The sequence below is a fragment of the Chaetodon trifascialis genome, chromosome 13 (assembly GCF_039877785.1).
Source record: "Chaetodon trifascialis isolate fChaTrf1 chromosome 13, fChaTrf1.hap1, whole genome shotgun sequence".
NCBI lineage: Eukaryota > Metazoa > Chordata > Actinopteri > Chaetodontiformes > Chaetodontidae > Chaetodon > Chaetodon trifascialis.
In genome coordinates this window covers 15,712,181-15,730,281 of record NC_092068.1, presented here as the reverse complement: position 1 = coordinate 15,730,281, position 18,101 = coordinate 15,712,181, and the positions used below count along the sequence as shown (strand labels likewise).

The 18,101-nt window shown below is 43.7% G+C and overlaps 2 protein-coding genes across 3 annotated transcripts; one reads left to right on the top strand and one right to left on the bottom strand.

Annotated features, from left to right (window-relative positions):
- Nucleotides 1–43: 43 nt before the first annotated feature.
- On the top strand, nt 44–2,052 carry c13h10orf53 (chromosome 13 C10orf53 homolog). Its single transcript, XM_070977842.1, has 3 exons — nt 44–141; nt 247–366; nt 442–2,052. Exons 1-3 carry the CDS (start codon nt 48–50, stop codon nt 504–506), a joined length of 279 nt encoding a protein of 92 aa, XP_070833943.1. The 5' UTR covers nt 44–47; the 3' UTR covers nt 507–2,052.
- On the bottom strand, nt 1,173–16,513 carry ogdhl (oxoglutarate dehydrogenase L). 2 transcript variants are annotated; one of them, XM_070977841.1, is made up of 23 exons: nt 16,359–16,513; nt 15,456–15,682; nt 14,959–15,129; nt 14,104–14,206; nt 11,965–12,080; nt 11,730–11,884; nt 11,256–11,402; nt 11,084–11,174; nt 10,800–10,979; nt 10,584–10,712; nt 10,255–10,434; nt 10,012–10,164; nt 9,272–9,374; nt 8,982–9,110; nt 8,513–8,663; nt 5,726–5,853; nt 5,465–5,643; nt 5,278–5,349; nt 4,427–4,552; nt 3,471–3,543; nt 3,226–3,389; nt 2,961–3,115; nt 1,173–2,847 (listed from the first exon to the last, which is right to left on the bottom strand). In XM_070977841.1, the coding sequence occupies exons 2-23, from the start codon at nt 15,675–15,677 to the stop codon at nt 2,724–2,726; spliced, it is 3,051 nt and encodes a 1,016-aa protein (XP_070833942.1). In that variant the 5' UTR covers nt 15,678–15,682; nt 16,359–16,513; the 3' UTR covers nt 1,173–2,723. The 2 variants fall into 2 exon arrangements, with proteins under 2 accessions (XP_070833942.1, XP_070833941.1); XM_070977840.1 differs by lacking the exon at nt 16,359–16,513 and adding an exon at nt 16,122–16,219 and having other exon boundaries at nt 2,637–2,847.
- Nucleotides 16,514–18,101: the final 1,588 nt, after the last annotated feature.

The window sequence follows — 18,101 nt, the reverse complement described above, 5'->3', positions numbered from 1 at the left end:
AAGGGTGAACGTGTGCGTGACAGTTACCAAGGTTATCACAACAAACAATGCCGAGAAGCGCGCGGGTGACGCTTTGCTACGGACCTTATGAATCCAATGGAGTGGTACAACACAGGAGCTTCCGCCTGCAGGGTCTCCAGGGTATGTTTCTTTCCGCCCCAGGGTCCAGCTCGGATCCCTGCATGTTGCCTGTTTTTGTTGGCCGTCTTAGCTGAGGTCAAACATGTGTGTCCAACATGTCTGCAGCCGCTCTGAGAGCGCGCGGGCACCAGTGCGTCATGGAGGAAACGCGCGAGTGGAACATGGTGGAGCTCGTGGTCAACGGGGAGGTCGTCTTCAGCTGTGATATCAAGCAGCTGCAGTTTGGTGAGTGCATGGTCGCTTATTGTCGTGATGTGAAGCAGAATCACACTCTCGCAACCTGTTTTTTTTCTCCTGAAGGTGGAGATGGACAGCTGGACCCCGTCTGCAAAGAAGCTGTTAGTGCTGTGGAGAAGGCCTACTGAACAGAAACCTGCAAAAATATAAAATACGTGTGCATATTTGCCTTTTTCTTCTTCAACAAACAAGCCTATTAAGAATGCAGTTCACTTGTATTTACATACTTTGCTTGTTTTTCTGCATGAATTCGTAGGTGATGAGACATTATTGCCATCATTGCATCTATAAAGTACAAAATCAACTAAGGTGGGACCTGCATTATTAACTCATATTGTCTTTTTTAGGGGGATCTGTGTCAAAATTTGGTTGAAACACATTTATCATTTTATTTAATATTGGGCTCACATGGTGCATACTCCAGGGTTGTGCGTCTTTATTTTTTCCTTATGTTTGATTACCACAAACAAACTGATACACAGCAAATCTGCATGGAAAATTCCAGCATAAGTTTACAAGTAGATTTCTGGGTCTCTGGGGAAATGATGAATCTGCCATATGCGGCAGGCTGTGTGCACTTGACTTAATGAGAACTTGGGAGTGGACAGAGTGCACATGATGCAGCATTACCTCTGAGTGTGACAAAATGAGCAAGTGTACCATTTAATGCCTGTGAATTCAGCTTTTCAAAAGCATGTGTTATTTCTTCTCTATAAACTCGCTTTAAACCAGACTTTTTTTTTAACATTATCAAGATCATCTGCAACCAAACATCATAACCAAAGCAAGTTATTAATCTTAAATATATTTTATTGCAAATGTTATTATTCCAAGTGTAAGTGCAGCTCCATCAAGTTGTGCATATATTCAATACCCTCACAAATATGAGGACACTTTTATTTTCCTTAACAAACTAACACACATAAACACGTAAAATGACATTTATGCATGGCTTATAGTTCAATCTCCCAGCTGGAAGTGGAAAAAGTAAGCTACAGTAAAGCTAAAGAGGAAGCATAAGTTTACGGAGCATTTCTAAGCACAGTGGTAACTTATATGAATTCTGTCAAACACCTGGGGATTTTAATGTGACAGCCAGGCGTCAATATTGCTCTCAAAGCATCCGAAGCTTTGCTGTGTTGATGTGTGGTGTTTATGTGTGCGTGCATCCCTCAGCCTCCACAGAGGAAGCTGAGCCTTATGTCCTAAGTAGAAAACATGGCTGCAAGTCTCTGTGCCAGCTGGCTCACGTCTCATGGTGAAGTGAGGTGTGACAATAAATACAGACTCCTTCACCAGGCAGCCAAAGCGAATACAGGCACTAAACCTACTGAGGTGTTGCATTTCAGAACAGTCTTCATACCTGTGATATGTGACTCGTTGTTTAAGAACACCAGTTGGTGTTTTGTGTGCGTCTTGTAGCTTCTGCTATTGATCTACAAAAATCAATACAAATACAAATCAATGCTACTAATATACACTAGTGTTCGGCACGGCAGCAATGAAGGTATCTACACTAAAGCTGGTCCAATAACAGTGATTGGGCCAAGTCTAGTCTTTTGTGTGTGCTACTTCACCACTAAACTAGGATGTCAACTCTGTGAACAATTGATTATATTTAATTTTTGTATGATATTTTATTTTGAAATAAAGTTATTGGAGGTATAGCACCATTTAGAGGCGGAAAATCTAGTTTTCTTCTTACTCACATACACTGCACTTATTCTGTACAAGCCCTCATAAAAGTGCTGAATAATGCTGATTGAATAATGTGCAGATTCATAATTCATCAGGCTACAAGCTATAGTCTGATCCCACAGACATGGTGGTTTATCGAGGCTATAGGAATTAAAGGTGACAGTTTTGGGTTATATAAGTAAAAATGACTTAACTTCACTTGACAAAGAATGACAATTTGTCACTCTATCCCGTGTCACAATTGAGGACAAGTGATTCTGCATTTAGGATACTCACAAGGAGACTAGTAAGTCCACATGTAATGTCTTTTCCCAGCACATCATGGTTGTTGCAGGCCATGAAAGACTGCTTGCTATGATTTGTTGGGATTCAACATACATTCAACATGTCTCCAGGTCAGGGCAGAGCAGTGATTGCTAAATCTAGTGACCATTTTAAATGACATAAACCTTGTGTATTCTGATCCAGGCATAAGTCAGTGAGCTATTTTCCTATATGATTAGCAAGGGTTGAAAAAGGCTGTTCTAGGCTGGGCTAGGCTGCTCTCCAGATTGTGGCAAAGCTAAAAGAGGTTTAAAATGTGCCACATCCAGTGCCATTTGGAGATGAAACTGCACCTCCAGCCTGGTTCTTGTTCCGGTTCTTATTTACAAGTCCTTCCCATGGAAGGCGCTCAGGTTGAAAGCTGTGTCCATGAACTTCTTCAGCTCACTGAGGTGGGTCGACCTGTTCCCTGTCGCTGGAGCTGCTGCAGGGTCCCGTCCCACATACCTGAAAGAAACACTGAAGGTTTGTCAACAGTGACAGGAGTTTAAATCCCCCACCTGGTTCTCTAAACGGATTTAGAACAAATCGTGTGAGAAGTGAAGAACGGAAATCCTTACCAAATGGGCTTCTTGTTAGCCACCACCGTGAGGAAGCGAGGCCGGACGTAATCATAGTAGCCCATGTTCTTGTGCTCCTCCTGACACCAGACCAGCTCAGCACTGGCATATTTCTCTGCCTCCGCTCTGACCAGGTCAAACGGGAATGGAGAGATCTGAGGGGGAGGCCAAAGAATCAGTGGAAGAAATGACAAAATTGTCTCACTCTCACTGCTAAATTCACAGCGCACTGCATGCTCAGACAGAGACGAGGAATTAAACACACCTGTTCAAGTCTGATGATGGCGATGTCTTTCTCCAGTTTCTGCTGTTTCCTCTCTTTAGCCAGTTCATAGTAGACTTTCCCAGTGCAGAAGATCGCCCTCTTCACTTCAGCTGGGTTTTGGCTCGCAGGACCCTGGTCAGGAACCAACCTCTTGAACTTAGTCCCTGCAGATGTTGAATACATGTTATTTATCAGGTCACACCAAAATTTATAACAAATTTTGCAGGGATGAAATAAAACTCCACCTGTGGCGAGATCGTCAAAACTGGACCTTGCATCCGGGTGCCTCAGCAGAGACTTTGGGGTGAAAATGATCAGCTGTGGGAAAAAAAAAAAAAAGTTCACGTCAGTGACAAACAACAGATTGATTCCATCATCCGTATCTCCACTGTGCGCTTTGAAAAAACTCCAGAGATAAAAGTTTTTAGCCATTTTCACGCTAATTTGTTGCCACCATATAGCACGCAACATCAGCATTGGGAAAACAAGACATTTCTTTAACAATCAAATAAATAAAACTCTTGGTGCTCAGCCGCCCAAGTCCTGAATTTCAGAGTTTTTCATAAAAAAAAAACAAAAAAAAAACAAACATTATCCCCTATTGGCCCCCTCACTAATTTGCTCAGGAAGTAATTTTCTCATGCTTCGCGAAGCATTGCATTTATGTGCGACGGGGGATCAGTTAAGACATTCACTGTGGTTGAAAACTATGCAACTGAAAGAAGAGCTGCATATAGACAAAAAAGGAGAAATACTTTACACTCAAACTTTATATTCAAAGTAGCTCTACTTTAGCAGTTCAAAGGCTAATTGAGAAAATGCATGATTGCAACACAGAACTCTATCATAACATAGTGATTTTGACAGTATGTCTGTCATGCTGAAGCAAGGAACAAATATTAAGACATCAGCCAAATTCGTGCCTCTCACGTTTTCATATCAGAGCCTTTGATTTCATAACAATAACAGATACGACAAGAAGATAAATATAAGGCAAACAAATCACATTTCTTGTCAGAAATAAGAGAAACGTGTTCTAAACATCAGTGTGTTGCCAAATGACCATCTGGACTTGTTCTAGCATGCTTTGGATTTGTCTTCGAGGAAAGCAATGGCTTATATGTGCAATTTCAATGCAATCTAAGCAAAATTTTAAAGCAAGCCACACATAAAACACAGTGAAGATGATGTTACACTTTACCGGTTTTCTGAATGGCAGCAGAATCTGCCGTCTGAGCACATGACAGTAATTAGCAGGTGTGGAGCAGTTGACCACGATCCAGTTGCAGTCGTACAGCTGCTGGACTTCAAAATCTCCACTGAACTCCTTCATGAAAAAAAAAAAATTACAAAATATTAATTCTAAAGGTTATTGACTCTGAAATCACACATTTAGCTTTATGCAGACAAAATTACACGTGCAGTTACAGTGTTGGTTGTGGCAATGTTTTTTGTTGTCGGGACTGGGAAGGAGATGTAATGCATGAATGCATCACTGCACTGTGTGTGTGTGTGTGTGTGTGTGTGTGTGTGTGTGTGTGTGTGTGTGTGTGTGTGTGTGTGTGTGTGTCTCTCTCTCTCTCTCTCTCTCTCTCTCTCTCTCTCTCTCACACACACACACACACACACACACACACACACACACAAGCAGGACAGAGAATGTTAGTCCCTTACTATGCACGCACTAATAGTTTGATCAATACCCCATTTGAAGATGAATCTGGTAAGCTTCTGCTGATACAGCCCACTGTGGTTCCCTCCTTGAATGTTGCTTCGTATCAGCTCACCCATGGGACCTGACTTAATGCTGAATACCAGCGCTTTGGAGACCATAATGAAGAGACTTTTCAGCTCTAGAGAAATTGGCAATCATCACTTAAGCCATCACTCAAGTGGTCAAGACATCAGCATAGCCAATAAAACAGGAGGCTATGGGACGTTAACTGCGGCACACTGTGCAGGGCACTTTCCTTGACATATATCATGAGGTAATCATGCTCCTCACATTGGTAACCATTTAAGCCTTAATCTAAATTGCGCTTGTGAACGTACAGGGAAGTGATCGGGATCATCTTTGCTCATTTGCAGGAAGCGTTCGGGTCGAGCTGATGAATGTTCTGGGCCCTGAGGACAGAGGAGCAAGAAGAAGATCAAGACACATAATGACAAAATGTAAGACGTATCCCACGAAAACAAATACACAGTACACAGTATAACCTGGTTTAATTTAATGTCTCACCATTCCCTCCATCCCATGTGGCAGAAGTAGGACAATGCCATTGTTGCGGACCCACTTGGCCTGGCCCGGGCTGATGAACTGGTCAATGATACACTGGGCTGTGTTGTGAAAGTCTCCAAACTGGGCCTCCCAGAGAATCAGAGCATTCGGACTGGCCATGGCGAAGCCAAGCTCAAAACCTGAAGTCACAGTCATCATTACACAGAGCTACATAATGACTCAGTATAGCATGTTGTGTGGCCAGAGAGGCCTCAGTCTCACCAAGCACTCCATACTCTGATAAGGAGCTGTTGCAGACAGTGTAAGGAGCCTGGTTAGCCCACAGGTGGTTCATGGGAACACAGGTACGTTTGTCCACCTCTTGGTCATGCAGAACATGATGACGATGACTGTGAAACATAAGAAAGGCAGAAAGGACTGGAATAGTCATATAGGAACCTGACTACAGCCATGCTAGTAGCTTTGAGAGGCTGCACTGTTTTGAGCTAAATGCTAAAGTCAGCATGCTAACATGCTCACAATGAAAATGCTCATATGTTAATATTAAGATTGACTGACATTGCCAAGAGCAATGCTGTTAGCATGTGCCAAGGAGAATAAAAAAAAAATAATTTTATGACAATCTGTTACTAAGAGAGGTTATGAATTACACTCAATGGAATATAAACAAAAATAACCACATAAACCAATTTCACAGGCTGTAACACATGCTGTTTACAAAAAGGTTTCTAGCAGGGCTGTAACTTATGATTATCTTCATGATTCATTTAAGTATTGGTTATTTTACCAGAAATCTTTAAATTGTTTGATCTATAAAAGGTCAAAAAAGAAAATGTCATGTCATTTTTGCTTGTTAAATCACTTGAATGATGAATCCATTATTGGTGATTGATTTACTGATCATGTCTAGTATTTGGAAGACAAAAAACAAAGTGTGGTGCTTATAGCTGCAGAAAGATAAAACAAGATTTTTTTGAAAGGTTCTTAACTCAGTAGACGCCAACTAGAACACACACACACACACACACTGCAGCCCCCGTTCCAGCCAATAAAGGCACTGCATGAAGAGTACCCTCCTCTCTCCTCATCCTCAGTCAGTATGAGGTCCAACAAGAGTTGATGGGAGCAAAGAGCCAAGCGTTAACAAGCTCTGCCAGTCCGCTCGCTCCCAGTGCAGGAATCAGCCTTAAAAACCAGCACGATCAGACAATCACTTAAACCCCTTTAGCATCACTTTAATGACATCGACACATCCACTCAGACACACACAGTGCGAGAGGTTATGCAATGGTCAGATGGAAGAACTGCAGGAAATGACCAAAATCTATTGAATATCATCTTGAATGTGATATATCACCTCCCAGAAGACTAGATGATCATGATTTGAGTCCTTTGAAGCACATCATCCATTATTATGGACTAATGAGGGCACGTAATGTACTGTATGACTGTTCTGTTTGATCCTTGCTCCACATTTGCAGGATGTACACCTTCTCTTCAAAAAATCCTTTGAAGGAAGAACAAAATCAAGAGCGTCCAGCATTAGTTGAGGTAACAAACATGATTTCATGTTCTTCTCAATCCACTCGCACGCAATCCAAAGAGGATCCTCACGAGAACGAAAGTCTTTCTCCTGGATTGCCTCATAAACTGCGTGCCCACCTCTGTCTTCTGTCTTTGTTTCACATACACACACACAAACACACACACACACTTCCTCTGCCTGGGGGCCCCATTAGTCAGGGAAAGGGGTGCGCGGCACAGCGCATGCAACCCACCCAAACATGACGAGCTGAATCCATTAGTCCACGCCGTTACGTACATCACAGAGACGCAAGCAGGCCCAGTCAACTGTAACATGCCAATATGCTCAGCTCCTAAGAACTATGAAGGGAAACTGAGTGGTGGGGGATGAAAAAAGTGCAGGTGGGGGGAGGAAAAAGATATATGGAGTGGTGGTAAAGTAAAGCTGAATCACAATGAATAAGGAAGCTCGTGGACTCTCAACTGACACGGAGGACGAGTTACATAAACAACAGGTGATCCAGAGATGAAGAGTGGATGAAGTGTTTGACTCCGACTGTTTTTAACAGCCAGCCAAATTACACTGCTGAAGGGGACAGCAGACTTGGAGAAGTAGATGTCGGTGCTAAATGCGAGGCAAAAAGAAAAAGCCCCGTAGCCTCTGGTTAGTTAGCGTGATGTATGTCGCTGTGAGCAGAGAGGGGGTGGGGGGGGGTTTGGTGTCAGTGGAGATGGGCTGGTGGAGAAATGATAGGGGACAGATGAGACAGGCGCAGTGAAAGGGGGAGCTGGTTTTGTTCATGTGTCACTCGTTCCCTCCATACTATGACAACACCATGTGGGCTTCACAGTTCCCAGGAGACTGTGCTGACGTCCTCTGTCTGTCAGACTCCCTGTGCCACCCTCACCCATCCCCCCAATTACTTAATTCAACATCTTAAGTTGACTTATCCTTACCCTTTATCTCTGGTCAGGCAGGCTGAGTCATTGTACAGCTGGGTGACATGTGGAAATCATTCTCAAAGTACTCAGGATATTTTCCAGTATCGATATAGTGTTTATCACATTATGGTAAATGTATGTAAAATTACAAAATGAAAAAAACTGATGTGCAAAACAAGAAACCTACTGCAATGTGACACATTATGTGAGAAAAAACTCTTCATACATATCAGTATTTTCAATGTGATTCAGCTAAAAGTTGATTAGCAATTTTATTTAATTAGCGCCAAGCCTACATGATTGTAAGGAAAGATTAAGCTAATTTGTCACTGTAAAAAAAAAAAAGAGTTCATTCAGCGAGTGGAGAGACTATGACTCCGCAAGCTATAAAAATCAAATCAGTAAAAATCAGTATTCCTAAAATGCTCTCTTTGTTCAGTACAGCAGAGCTACTGGTCCCCAGCAGGACACAGTGGTGGCAGTGGGTGCCCTAACACAAGAAGGTGTAGAGGTGCAAGAAAAACTCATAGAGATCCTCGTAGGGGCAACATTGCATTCTCAGCTGTGTTGACATGGACTCACCTGAAGGTGCCCCGCTCTACGTCCTGCCCGCTGAGTCGTACATGGATGCCGTCTTTGAGAAGGGAACCAAAGGCCATGTACTCTCCCAGAGCCCAGTCCATCTGCCGATTCTTCACCAGCTCAGCTCGACCACGCAGGATACGAGACACACCTGGAGATCACACGCACACACAAACATGCACAAACAAAAGTGAAACCGAGTGGTATCTTAAGAGAGCACTGGGAATGCATTGCAATGATGTACTGTATTGTGAGTAAAAAACCCCTGTGGTAGTCTTAACTGCTATAGAGTGAGCCAAGTCAGCTGTGCAGGCTGAACACCTGCTGTTAGGAAAGGATGTGTTTACAGGTGAGCTGTTTTAACTTCTGGCATTGTGTAGATTTCCAGCACAGCATCACATCAGTATTACTACTACTACTATCTGCATTATCATGACTACGTTCTCCAGCACAAAGCAACCAAACTCACCAGGGTGGATCTTAAAATCCTCCAGAGGGACTGAGCTAGCTGTCTGGCCGATGTGCTGCAGAAACTCCTCATCAAGTCCTGTGGGGGCACAGCTCATGCTCCTGGGCTCTCCCTCTGCTGTGAAGAAATCTACAGAGAGAGAGAGAGAGAGAGAGAGAGAGAGAGAGAGAGAGAGAGAGAGAGAGAGAGAGAGAGAGAGAGAGAGAGAGAGGCTCAGAAAGCATTCACAGAAAAAGCTGTCAGTGAAAACAAAAAATTAAACTTTACTGGATTGCAAAGGGACGATTTACCTGGCCAGGGGGAGTCGAGCCAGTGTCGAATGTGTAAAATTTTTTCATCCTTGGAGCTGGTGTATGCCTCCTCACATATCTTGTCATATTTGGCAACTTCTTCCTGCAGCCACATTTGGTAATGTGTAATAGAGACAATGAAAAATGCCCCATGTTAACTGATGCAGAGCTTGTTTACTTCAATTAAAGGACTACAGCTGCCAAAACCAAAACTCAGAGACAGAGAGAGTGAGATTAGAGAAAGTCTCCACTAGCAGTAATGGTTCTGCCTTGCTATATTACAAATGGGACTTTTGCAGGAGTCCAAATAGGAGGCCACACAACAGAAAACAATGTCCATCAAAGGCCAGGGACTAGCACACCAGAGAAGAGCTGCAGTATTTCATGTGGTGTAAAAAAAAATGTCCAGAATGGATGTTACAATCAAAGTTCCTGTTTTGGATGAAGAACCTGAGCAATTCCATTGAATGGCGCCAGAATCTGCAGTATACTTCAGCTTCACTGGGCAATATATACTCTTTGTGAGAGATCGTGAAGCTTGGCGATTGAGCTGAGGCAGTAAATTGAAACTCAAATACAGCAGTGCTGGCATAACATATTTAATTGAAGGCTAGGGTAATATCTAAGTGTGATTTAATGCACATAGTCCAGCGGGTGGCGATACCAAATAAAACAGCATACAGTAGCAGCTACCAATATACAGTACATTCGACAAGAGCAAACAGCATTAGATCACAAACCTCAAATTCCTGCAGTGTCACCACACCCTCAGCAATGAGCTTGTCAGAGTACTTTTTCAGCACATGCTCCTGCCGACGGATCTGTTTGTACATCAGCGGCTGGGTGAACATGGGCTCGTCCATCTCATTGTGGCCAAAGCGTCTGTAACTAACCTGTTAACACACACACACAGAAGCCATGTCCAGGCGTGTACTTTGAATTGAGGTTTCCTGATGATCCACTTAGACTCAGATGTGTCTCACCAGGTCAATGACGACGTCCTTGTTGAAGGTGGCCCTCCACTCTGCAGCCACCCGGCACACGTATATGACAGCCTCGGGGTCATCGGCATTCACGTGGAAGATGGGTGCATTGACTACCCGAGCCACATCAGTGGGGTAGGGGGAGGAGCGGGCCACTCGAGGGTCTGTGGTGAAGCCAATCTGAGAGATAACAATCACACACTGAAGTTGATATCATCGAGAGGCTAGAATCACACATTCACATCATTTCTATAAGTGTTAGCATGTGAGCAAATTACAAAATATATGCATTCTGGTAAATTCTACTTTGATACCAAACTCTCCAATACCTGGTTGTTGACAACCACATGGATTGTACCATGTGTGGTGTAGGAGGGGAGCTCACTTAGGTGGAAAGTCTCATACACAACTCCTTGTCCTGCAAAAGCAGCGTCCCCATGCATCAAGATGGACATCACCTGGACAAAAATCACATCCTAAACTCAGCCGTACTGAGGAACAGCAAACACAGACAAGCCGCTATGCACCTGGAACAATAACTATACCTTCTTTCCCTGAGTGTCTCCCCTGTAGAACTGCTCAGCTTTGGCCTTGCCCTGAACCACTGGATCCACTGCCTCCAGGTGGGAGGGGTTCGCCATGAGCGACAGCGTGATGTTCCTGTCCGTCTCACGGTTGATCCTCTCGTGGTACATCCCGAGGTGGTATTTGACATCACCTGAACCCTACAGGAGGAGAAGCCGCTATGAAGTAAAGCATCAGCTGCATCTCCAGAGTATTTTTCTCTCTGATACTTTTCCACACCATCATGCATCAGCAGTTCCCTCACCTCATCGGCGGCCTCTAACTTGGGGTCAAACTGACAGAAGATCTGATCCAGGTCCTTACGGATCACATTGGCCAAGACATTCAGTCGTCCCCTGGAAGCAGAGTTTACAAAGTTGGCATCAAATATGGAAGGACAAGAATAGAAAGGTGGGAAAATGTGGAGTACACAGTACCGATGAGGCATCCCCATGATCACACTGTCGATGCCTGCAGCGCTCGACCTGTCAATGATGGTTTTCAGGGCGGGGATGAGCACTTCACAGCCCTCCAGGCCAAAGCGTTTCTCTGATGACCACTTTCTGGCCAGGAAGTCCTCAAAGCTGGACATAAAACAAGCTCAGCGTCAGTTCGGATGTACATGAGCATGGGAGTGTTACACAAAAGATGTAGAATACTTTGGAATGACATCATGATGATTTGTACTCGAGCTTTTAGCAAATGTATTTCAGCACCAGTGTGTGATCATAGCTGAGAGCATTTATCAAAGACGAAAATGAGCTCACATGAAGAATAGGGTGTTTATCTCTCCAAATACAGGCATGTGCAGCAGTTTATGTTACGCGGGTCTCTGATGTGAGCTATAACTAAATGTGAGGTATTGTGCTGTCATCAAAGAGTAAGTCAGTAGATGTTTTTTCGTTGCTGACCGTGTGGATCTGATCAGACGGGCTAGCAATGTTCTCTTCTCAGCATTAGTGAACCGCATGATTCCTGGAGTCTCAATTTTCTGACGAATCCACTGGCACTGGTCCACATTGTTGATGAACATGAACTCGACCCCGATGTGACCGCAGTAGGATGTCTGAAAAAGAACAAGTAGCATGGTACAGTCTTATGGCTTTCCTCCATCATTACACACATTTGTGGACACAAACAAAATACCTCCAGTCTGCGTATGATTTCTCTTAGAGGAAGAGTGGTGTTTTCTCCTCCGATGAATGTGGTGGGGGGCAGCTGAAAGCTCCTATCCAAGTCAGACTCATCAAGACCATAGAAACCTGCGATAACACCATGAGAGACACAGGTTTGTTTAAGACTTTCAAGGCAGGCCTATAAAATAAATACTGATTGGCTCTGAGAACCAATTCATAATTAAAGTTGAAGAGGTAAGAAACTGTTAGCTTCCAGGGAACACTTTTCTAATGCAGTTCACGAGGGCTTAAGAAACCCAAACCTTCAAACCAAAGAACACCCAGAACAAATCGTTTTCATTCCGAACACAAAGATCTGCCTTCATCCAAGATTAATTCATGACCTGAAATTTTAATATGTCTCAACTGTCGAGATCTTAAGCTCTTCCATTTCTTCTGATATCATGTGAAGGCAGCAGAGGTCTGAGCTCACACTGTGACCCAAAAGAAAAACTGAATTATGATTACTGAAATTACTAAAATGTAAAGAAGAGGGATAAACTACATGTAAAGCATTCCAAACAGAATATTTGACACATATAATAAACAGTAATGCATTAGCAAAACAGATATAGTGTATACAAAAAAAAGTGTGATGAAAATGTGATGGCAATTTTTGACATTTTATAGACTAAATGATTAATGCACTGATTGAAAACATAATAAACCAAGAGATGAATTGATCATGAAAATTGTTACCTGCAGCTCTAGCTGATGCAGCAAATTCATTGATAGGCCTAATCTCTTTTGTGTTAGACTGTTTTTGTTTTTGTTTTTTGACGAACATGACAGTACCTCTTCTTACAAACTGAGAGCATAACACTGCAGTGACTTAACTTAAATTCTGAGTAAATTTGTTTTTGATGGCAAAAATAAAGCCAGGGCATGAAATAAAAACAATCATACAGGATGCATTTGCGTACAGGTTCAGCATCGGCGGCCCCACGTAAGTTTCTGTGCTGATAAAGCCCACCTGAGAGAGCTGGTCAAGCTCAAGATCGCAGGCCACATGAGAGGAGACAGGTGCAAATCATATTAGGCACACAGCAAAGACAAAGGCGGGCCAAGAATAGACTCTTGTACTATCAGCTGACAAATAAGGGGCCACGAAGGCTGTCATTAGCTTTCATTAGGGAGCTATAGCCCCGGTGACAATACATAATGCAACGCTATGTCCTGACACACGCTGATCACTGATAACAGCAGCAAACAGAAACAATGTCTCTCTCTCCCTCCTCCTTACTAGATATTACTGCAGACTTCGATCGCTTTCTGTGGCCATCCCACATGCACCAATCCTCTGTCCGCTAAATGAAATGCAGAATGACAGGAGCTGGGCCTGAGATTAATGACAGCATTAGGTTGACCAACCCGTATACAGACTTGGAGGAGAATGTGATGGGGCCTTTTACTTACAGTCTTGGGTCTTGATGAGTTATGCAACCCAGGTCCAAAGAGACGTGTGTTTAGATGCACATGTATGTGCTGTACAAACCCTCAAAGGGAAAAATAAATGTGACTGAAATACAGCGCATGGAAACACAAACCAGATATCTTAATTATGAGGAAAATTAAGCTTTTGAAGTAGGCCCGCCAATGAGAATAATATGCTTATGACTGAAATCCTTACGCACGACAAGTGTCCTGCGGTAATGAGAAGAAAGGACATCTATAGTAGGAATCTAATCAGCATATTAACTGCCTGCGGGTTAACTCCCTATGCCTTATTTCATCAAGAAAGCAGGATATAATAAGGAGTTCTATACATATTCTGTATAAAGTCTATAGAAAATGTATAATTAATTAGATTAGATTCAACTTTAATGTCATCGTCAGAGTGCAACATAGAGACAACAAAATGCAGTTTAGCATCCAACCAAATAGTCATAATATCCAAAAATATAAACATGCTATAATGCATTTAGATGAAAACCTTGTGACCCCAAATCTGTATTTTTGAATTTACACAGTCTGTTGCACATGGTTTGAATGGAGTCTAAGTTAATGAAACTACATGACAAATCTTTTCCTCTTTTAACAATTTAGCTTTTTGGTAGGTGTTTGTGATGTGTGATATGCCTGGGACGACTGCAGGAGTTGCAAGGCTCACCTAATTTATCGATGGTGGTGATCAGGTCAGAGGGAACGAAAGAGTCCAGGTCAGCCTCCAGGATTCCCAGGGGGTCTAACTGGGCAACGTGGTGACCACGAATCTACACAGAGAGACGGGCAGAAGTGTGGAGGAGGAGGGGGAACAGAAGAGATGAGGAGAATTGGGTAATAAAGAGAAAGTGACAGGCGAGAGAGAATAAGATTCAGCAAGGGGCTGCCATCATAATGCTAAGTGTGAACAGCTGGAGAATAAGCTAACACTCAGTTACAGGTCAACCTCTCTGAGAAAAAGAGCCCTGTGGGAGTGCTTTTATGTCTATGTACACACACACAAACACACATTCCCACCAGGACTGCAACAAGCTGGGAATAAAAGTGACGCCTTTGCCAAAAGACAGAATTTAATAAATCCCTCGGATAGTTCCTCAAATTAATTTGAGGGCGAGGGGAAATGTTACCACCTGTTTTGTTTAAGTAGTCTCTTTGATATTTCCTTTTTCAAAAAGCAGCCTGGGTAAGTGGGTTACAGTTAATCTTGCAATTTGCATAACCTCTCGCAGTGACAAACAAATTGTATATTCCTTTTAATACAAGGACACACAGTATAAACAGCTTTCGATGCCAGTTGCATCTGTTCTGGCAAGTGGATTTTGTTTGATGCATTTTTCACACAAACACGATGACATCTTAATTCTGTACACAGACACTGCATGAAGATTTAAACGGATGCCCACGAGATATGTGATCAATCTTTTAATTTGTAAACAGAATAAATCCACATCATACAAGCTAATAGCTGATGTGTGTATGCGGGTGTGTGTTTCACAGCTGGGGCAGGTGAGTGTGGGGGTACCTGGTAGGCTCTAATTAGAGTGTGCACAGCCAGGTGGTCCTCCACCACTTTCTGTGCCATGTCTGGTGAGTGGGCCAGCACTCGGCCCTGGAGCAGAGCGGAGGGGCGTCTCTCGCCCGCCTCGCCAGACGGACTGGAGGCCTGGATGTTGCGGAAGAATGCGTCCCAGGACTAGACCGCAGAGAGAGACAGATCCAGCAGAGGCAACATGGAACAAAGGTATCCCTGCTCCTTATTGACAGCTGGGTTAGGTCAGTGAAAGGCTGGATGGGAATCCAAGACACTACAGCTACAGCATACTGTGCACATTTATTAAGTTTCCTCTGACCAGGGATATGCTGAAGTGTATTTCAAGACCAAAACTGGCAACAGAAGTTTGTAATTTTCTGTTTCCACATATGCTCAACGTGGTTCCCTTTGCAAACAACCATTCATGGGCAAATGTTTTATTCATCCATTTTATTTACTAATGTGGGAAGAACACGTTGCACTGTTACCTCGTGGACGTTTTTATGATCCTCCAGCCAGGCGAAGTACATCTCTTCCACATAGCTGCAGCTACTGGCCACCGCTGAGGGAACAGGCGCAGCCCCGGAGGAGCAGCCCCTCCTGGGTTCAACCCAACGCCTGGCCGCACCCCCTTCACACCTCCGCAACCACTGACGCCCCCCGACACGCCCACTCCTCAGCACACCCGCTAACGCCCGAAACTGACTCATAGCGACTGAGAGAAAACGAGAAAGTTTGGGGTCAGAGAGAGTTCACCATTAGACCTTCAGATGCAGAAATATCGGTGTTTTGACCGACAATCATTTATGCAAAGGTAGAAAACGTGTGCATGATGGCGCTTGACGTCACAGTATTATTACAAACCGTGCTCAGAATCTGAATACCACACAAAGCTGCTAAAGATGATCTTAGGTTAAGCACAGAGCGCACTTTTTGCGCACGTTATGGATGAAACGATCTTTATACGCTTATACTGCCAAAGGATTTTTGAGCGAAGCCGCGTGTATGTAATGCAAAACCTCTCCAAGAGCAAATACGGCCTGTGCGTGATGTCTGCGTAAAGTCTCTGCAGCTCCAAAAAGCGCGTAACCGCAAGCAGCTCAAGCATGATGGATCTACTGCTGCAGCATCTACCCGCTGCTACTTTATCTCACCTTTTCCTGCAGGATGCGTTACAGGCTTCTTCGGGCTACAGCGTCGACATCAACGCCAAAACATTGCCTGTTTCATTCTGGGTCAGTTACGCTTTCCCTGGACCACTAATCCCTCAACGTCAAAATAAATCCTCATAATCTCCCCTCGGCCGTGCCACCGGAAAAGCGCAGGACCGCGGGACATAGGAGAGTGCTTTAAAACGTCATCTACGCTTTATTTGTAGAAATTACATTTACCTCGCGCTCCACCGGCTCTACTGTCATCGCCGAAAGGTCTAAGTAGGACAGGTATCAGTGAAGGTGACACATATCCGATCACACACACGGCTTGACACGCCCCCCCTCTGGTGTGTCAGGTGGTGCTTCTGCACAGCAAGCAGCCCGGTGCACCCAAGGGTGCGGGGGCGCCTGTGGGGAATGGTCAAACAGGGACACAGAGAGAGAAAGACAAACAATCATCTAACTTCATTATATTTTTCAGGAAAGTTGTTCACTGTTAAATAATATGTATTAAAAAATAAAAGTAAAGATCAGAAGTAAAAAAGATCAGAAATCAATGAATTGTGTTTGCAGTGTTTTGTTACAGCAGTTTATGTAAGAACTGGAATACTTACTTTAATCCTGTCAGCTCAAATCTATGAACCTCTCCACATCCAGACAGGTCATTTTTCCCCTCGAAGTTACATCACACATATGTCTTTCCCCACAGTGTTAATTATATGAGCCAATTAAACTTTTATAAAGGCTGAACATGAGTCATTTGAGCAAGTGGTTTCAGATTGATGGGCTTCTACCTTGAGTGGGTTAAACAATAAGATAATTGGCCTCCTCTCCCTCCCTCCCTCCCTCCCTCCCTCCCTCATCCAGCCTCTTTCCTTCCACCCCTCCCCTCCCCATCTAGATTTTCATCATTCATACTTGCTGGCAGAGGAGGAACAGCATTATCAATCATGACAAACACACTACTGAAAAGAGGGGAATGGAGTGGGCACTAGTTGCGAGAGGATCTACCAGACAGAACAGTGTAGGTCTAAATTTCAGACCACCGCATTAATCAGAGCATTATGTGGTTTTTTAACCTGGTAATCTTTGTGCAAACCAGTATGCAGTGCAGTGCCTCCTTTCAACAACACCAGCATGTCTAATTCAACCATGAAAGTATTCATATGATCCACAGCATAGCATCTATAACTTAACAATAAAAGCACTGCGCTTCAACTGCAAAACGCTAATGCTCAGTGAAAGAGAGTTCCTCCTGTTTGATTATTTGCATTCGCTGCTGCTCTCTGGCTGACCTGCAGAAAGCAGGGTCAGGCAATTATGAACTGAAATGCCATTTTGTTGCAGTGACTCTGCCGCCTGACAAAGATGGAGTAAAGACCAGTTGCTTGCTGGCGTTTTATTAATAGTGTTCATCGATGAATAGACCTGTGCCGCCGGGTAACATTGCGGGCTTGGTGTTAAATTACATCCTGTTTAGAATAATTACATCTCGAGAAAGGACAAACATGGACCAGCTGTTCAGTTTGAAACATTTCTAGCGTGTGGGGAAATTTAACAAGCGACAATTCTACGTCCTCGGATCTCTGGTGACAAACTGTCACTGAAATGTGAACAACAGTGGAAATATGTCATCGTTCTTGTTGACTTAGGTTACTCATTTGTAGGATTTGCCTTGCACATTCTGTCAATGTTCAGTTTCCAAATAAATCTTTGATTGAATCCAGACGGCACCGGTCACCTGAATAAAGTTCATGCCCAGGCGACCCACGCTGAACAGCAGCCATCAACAGCTCGGTCTGCCAAAGCACACTGACTTTGCACAGAAGTCCACTCCACAGCTCATCTGGTCAATGCCGGGCTCGGTACAAAGAGCGGGAGAAGCAGATAATGTGTAATCCACTTACCATAGCCAAGCCTACACACCATTTATGGAAGTCCACGTCATGGGGTTATTTAGGAGCCCTAATTCATCTAATA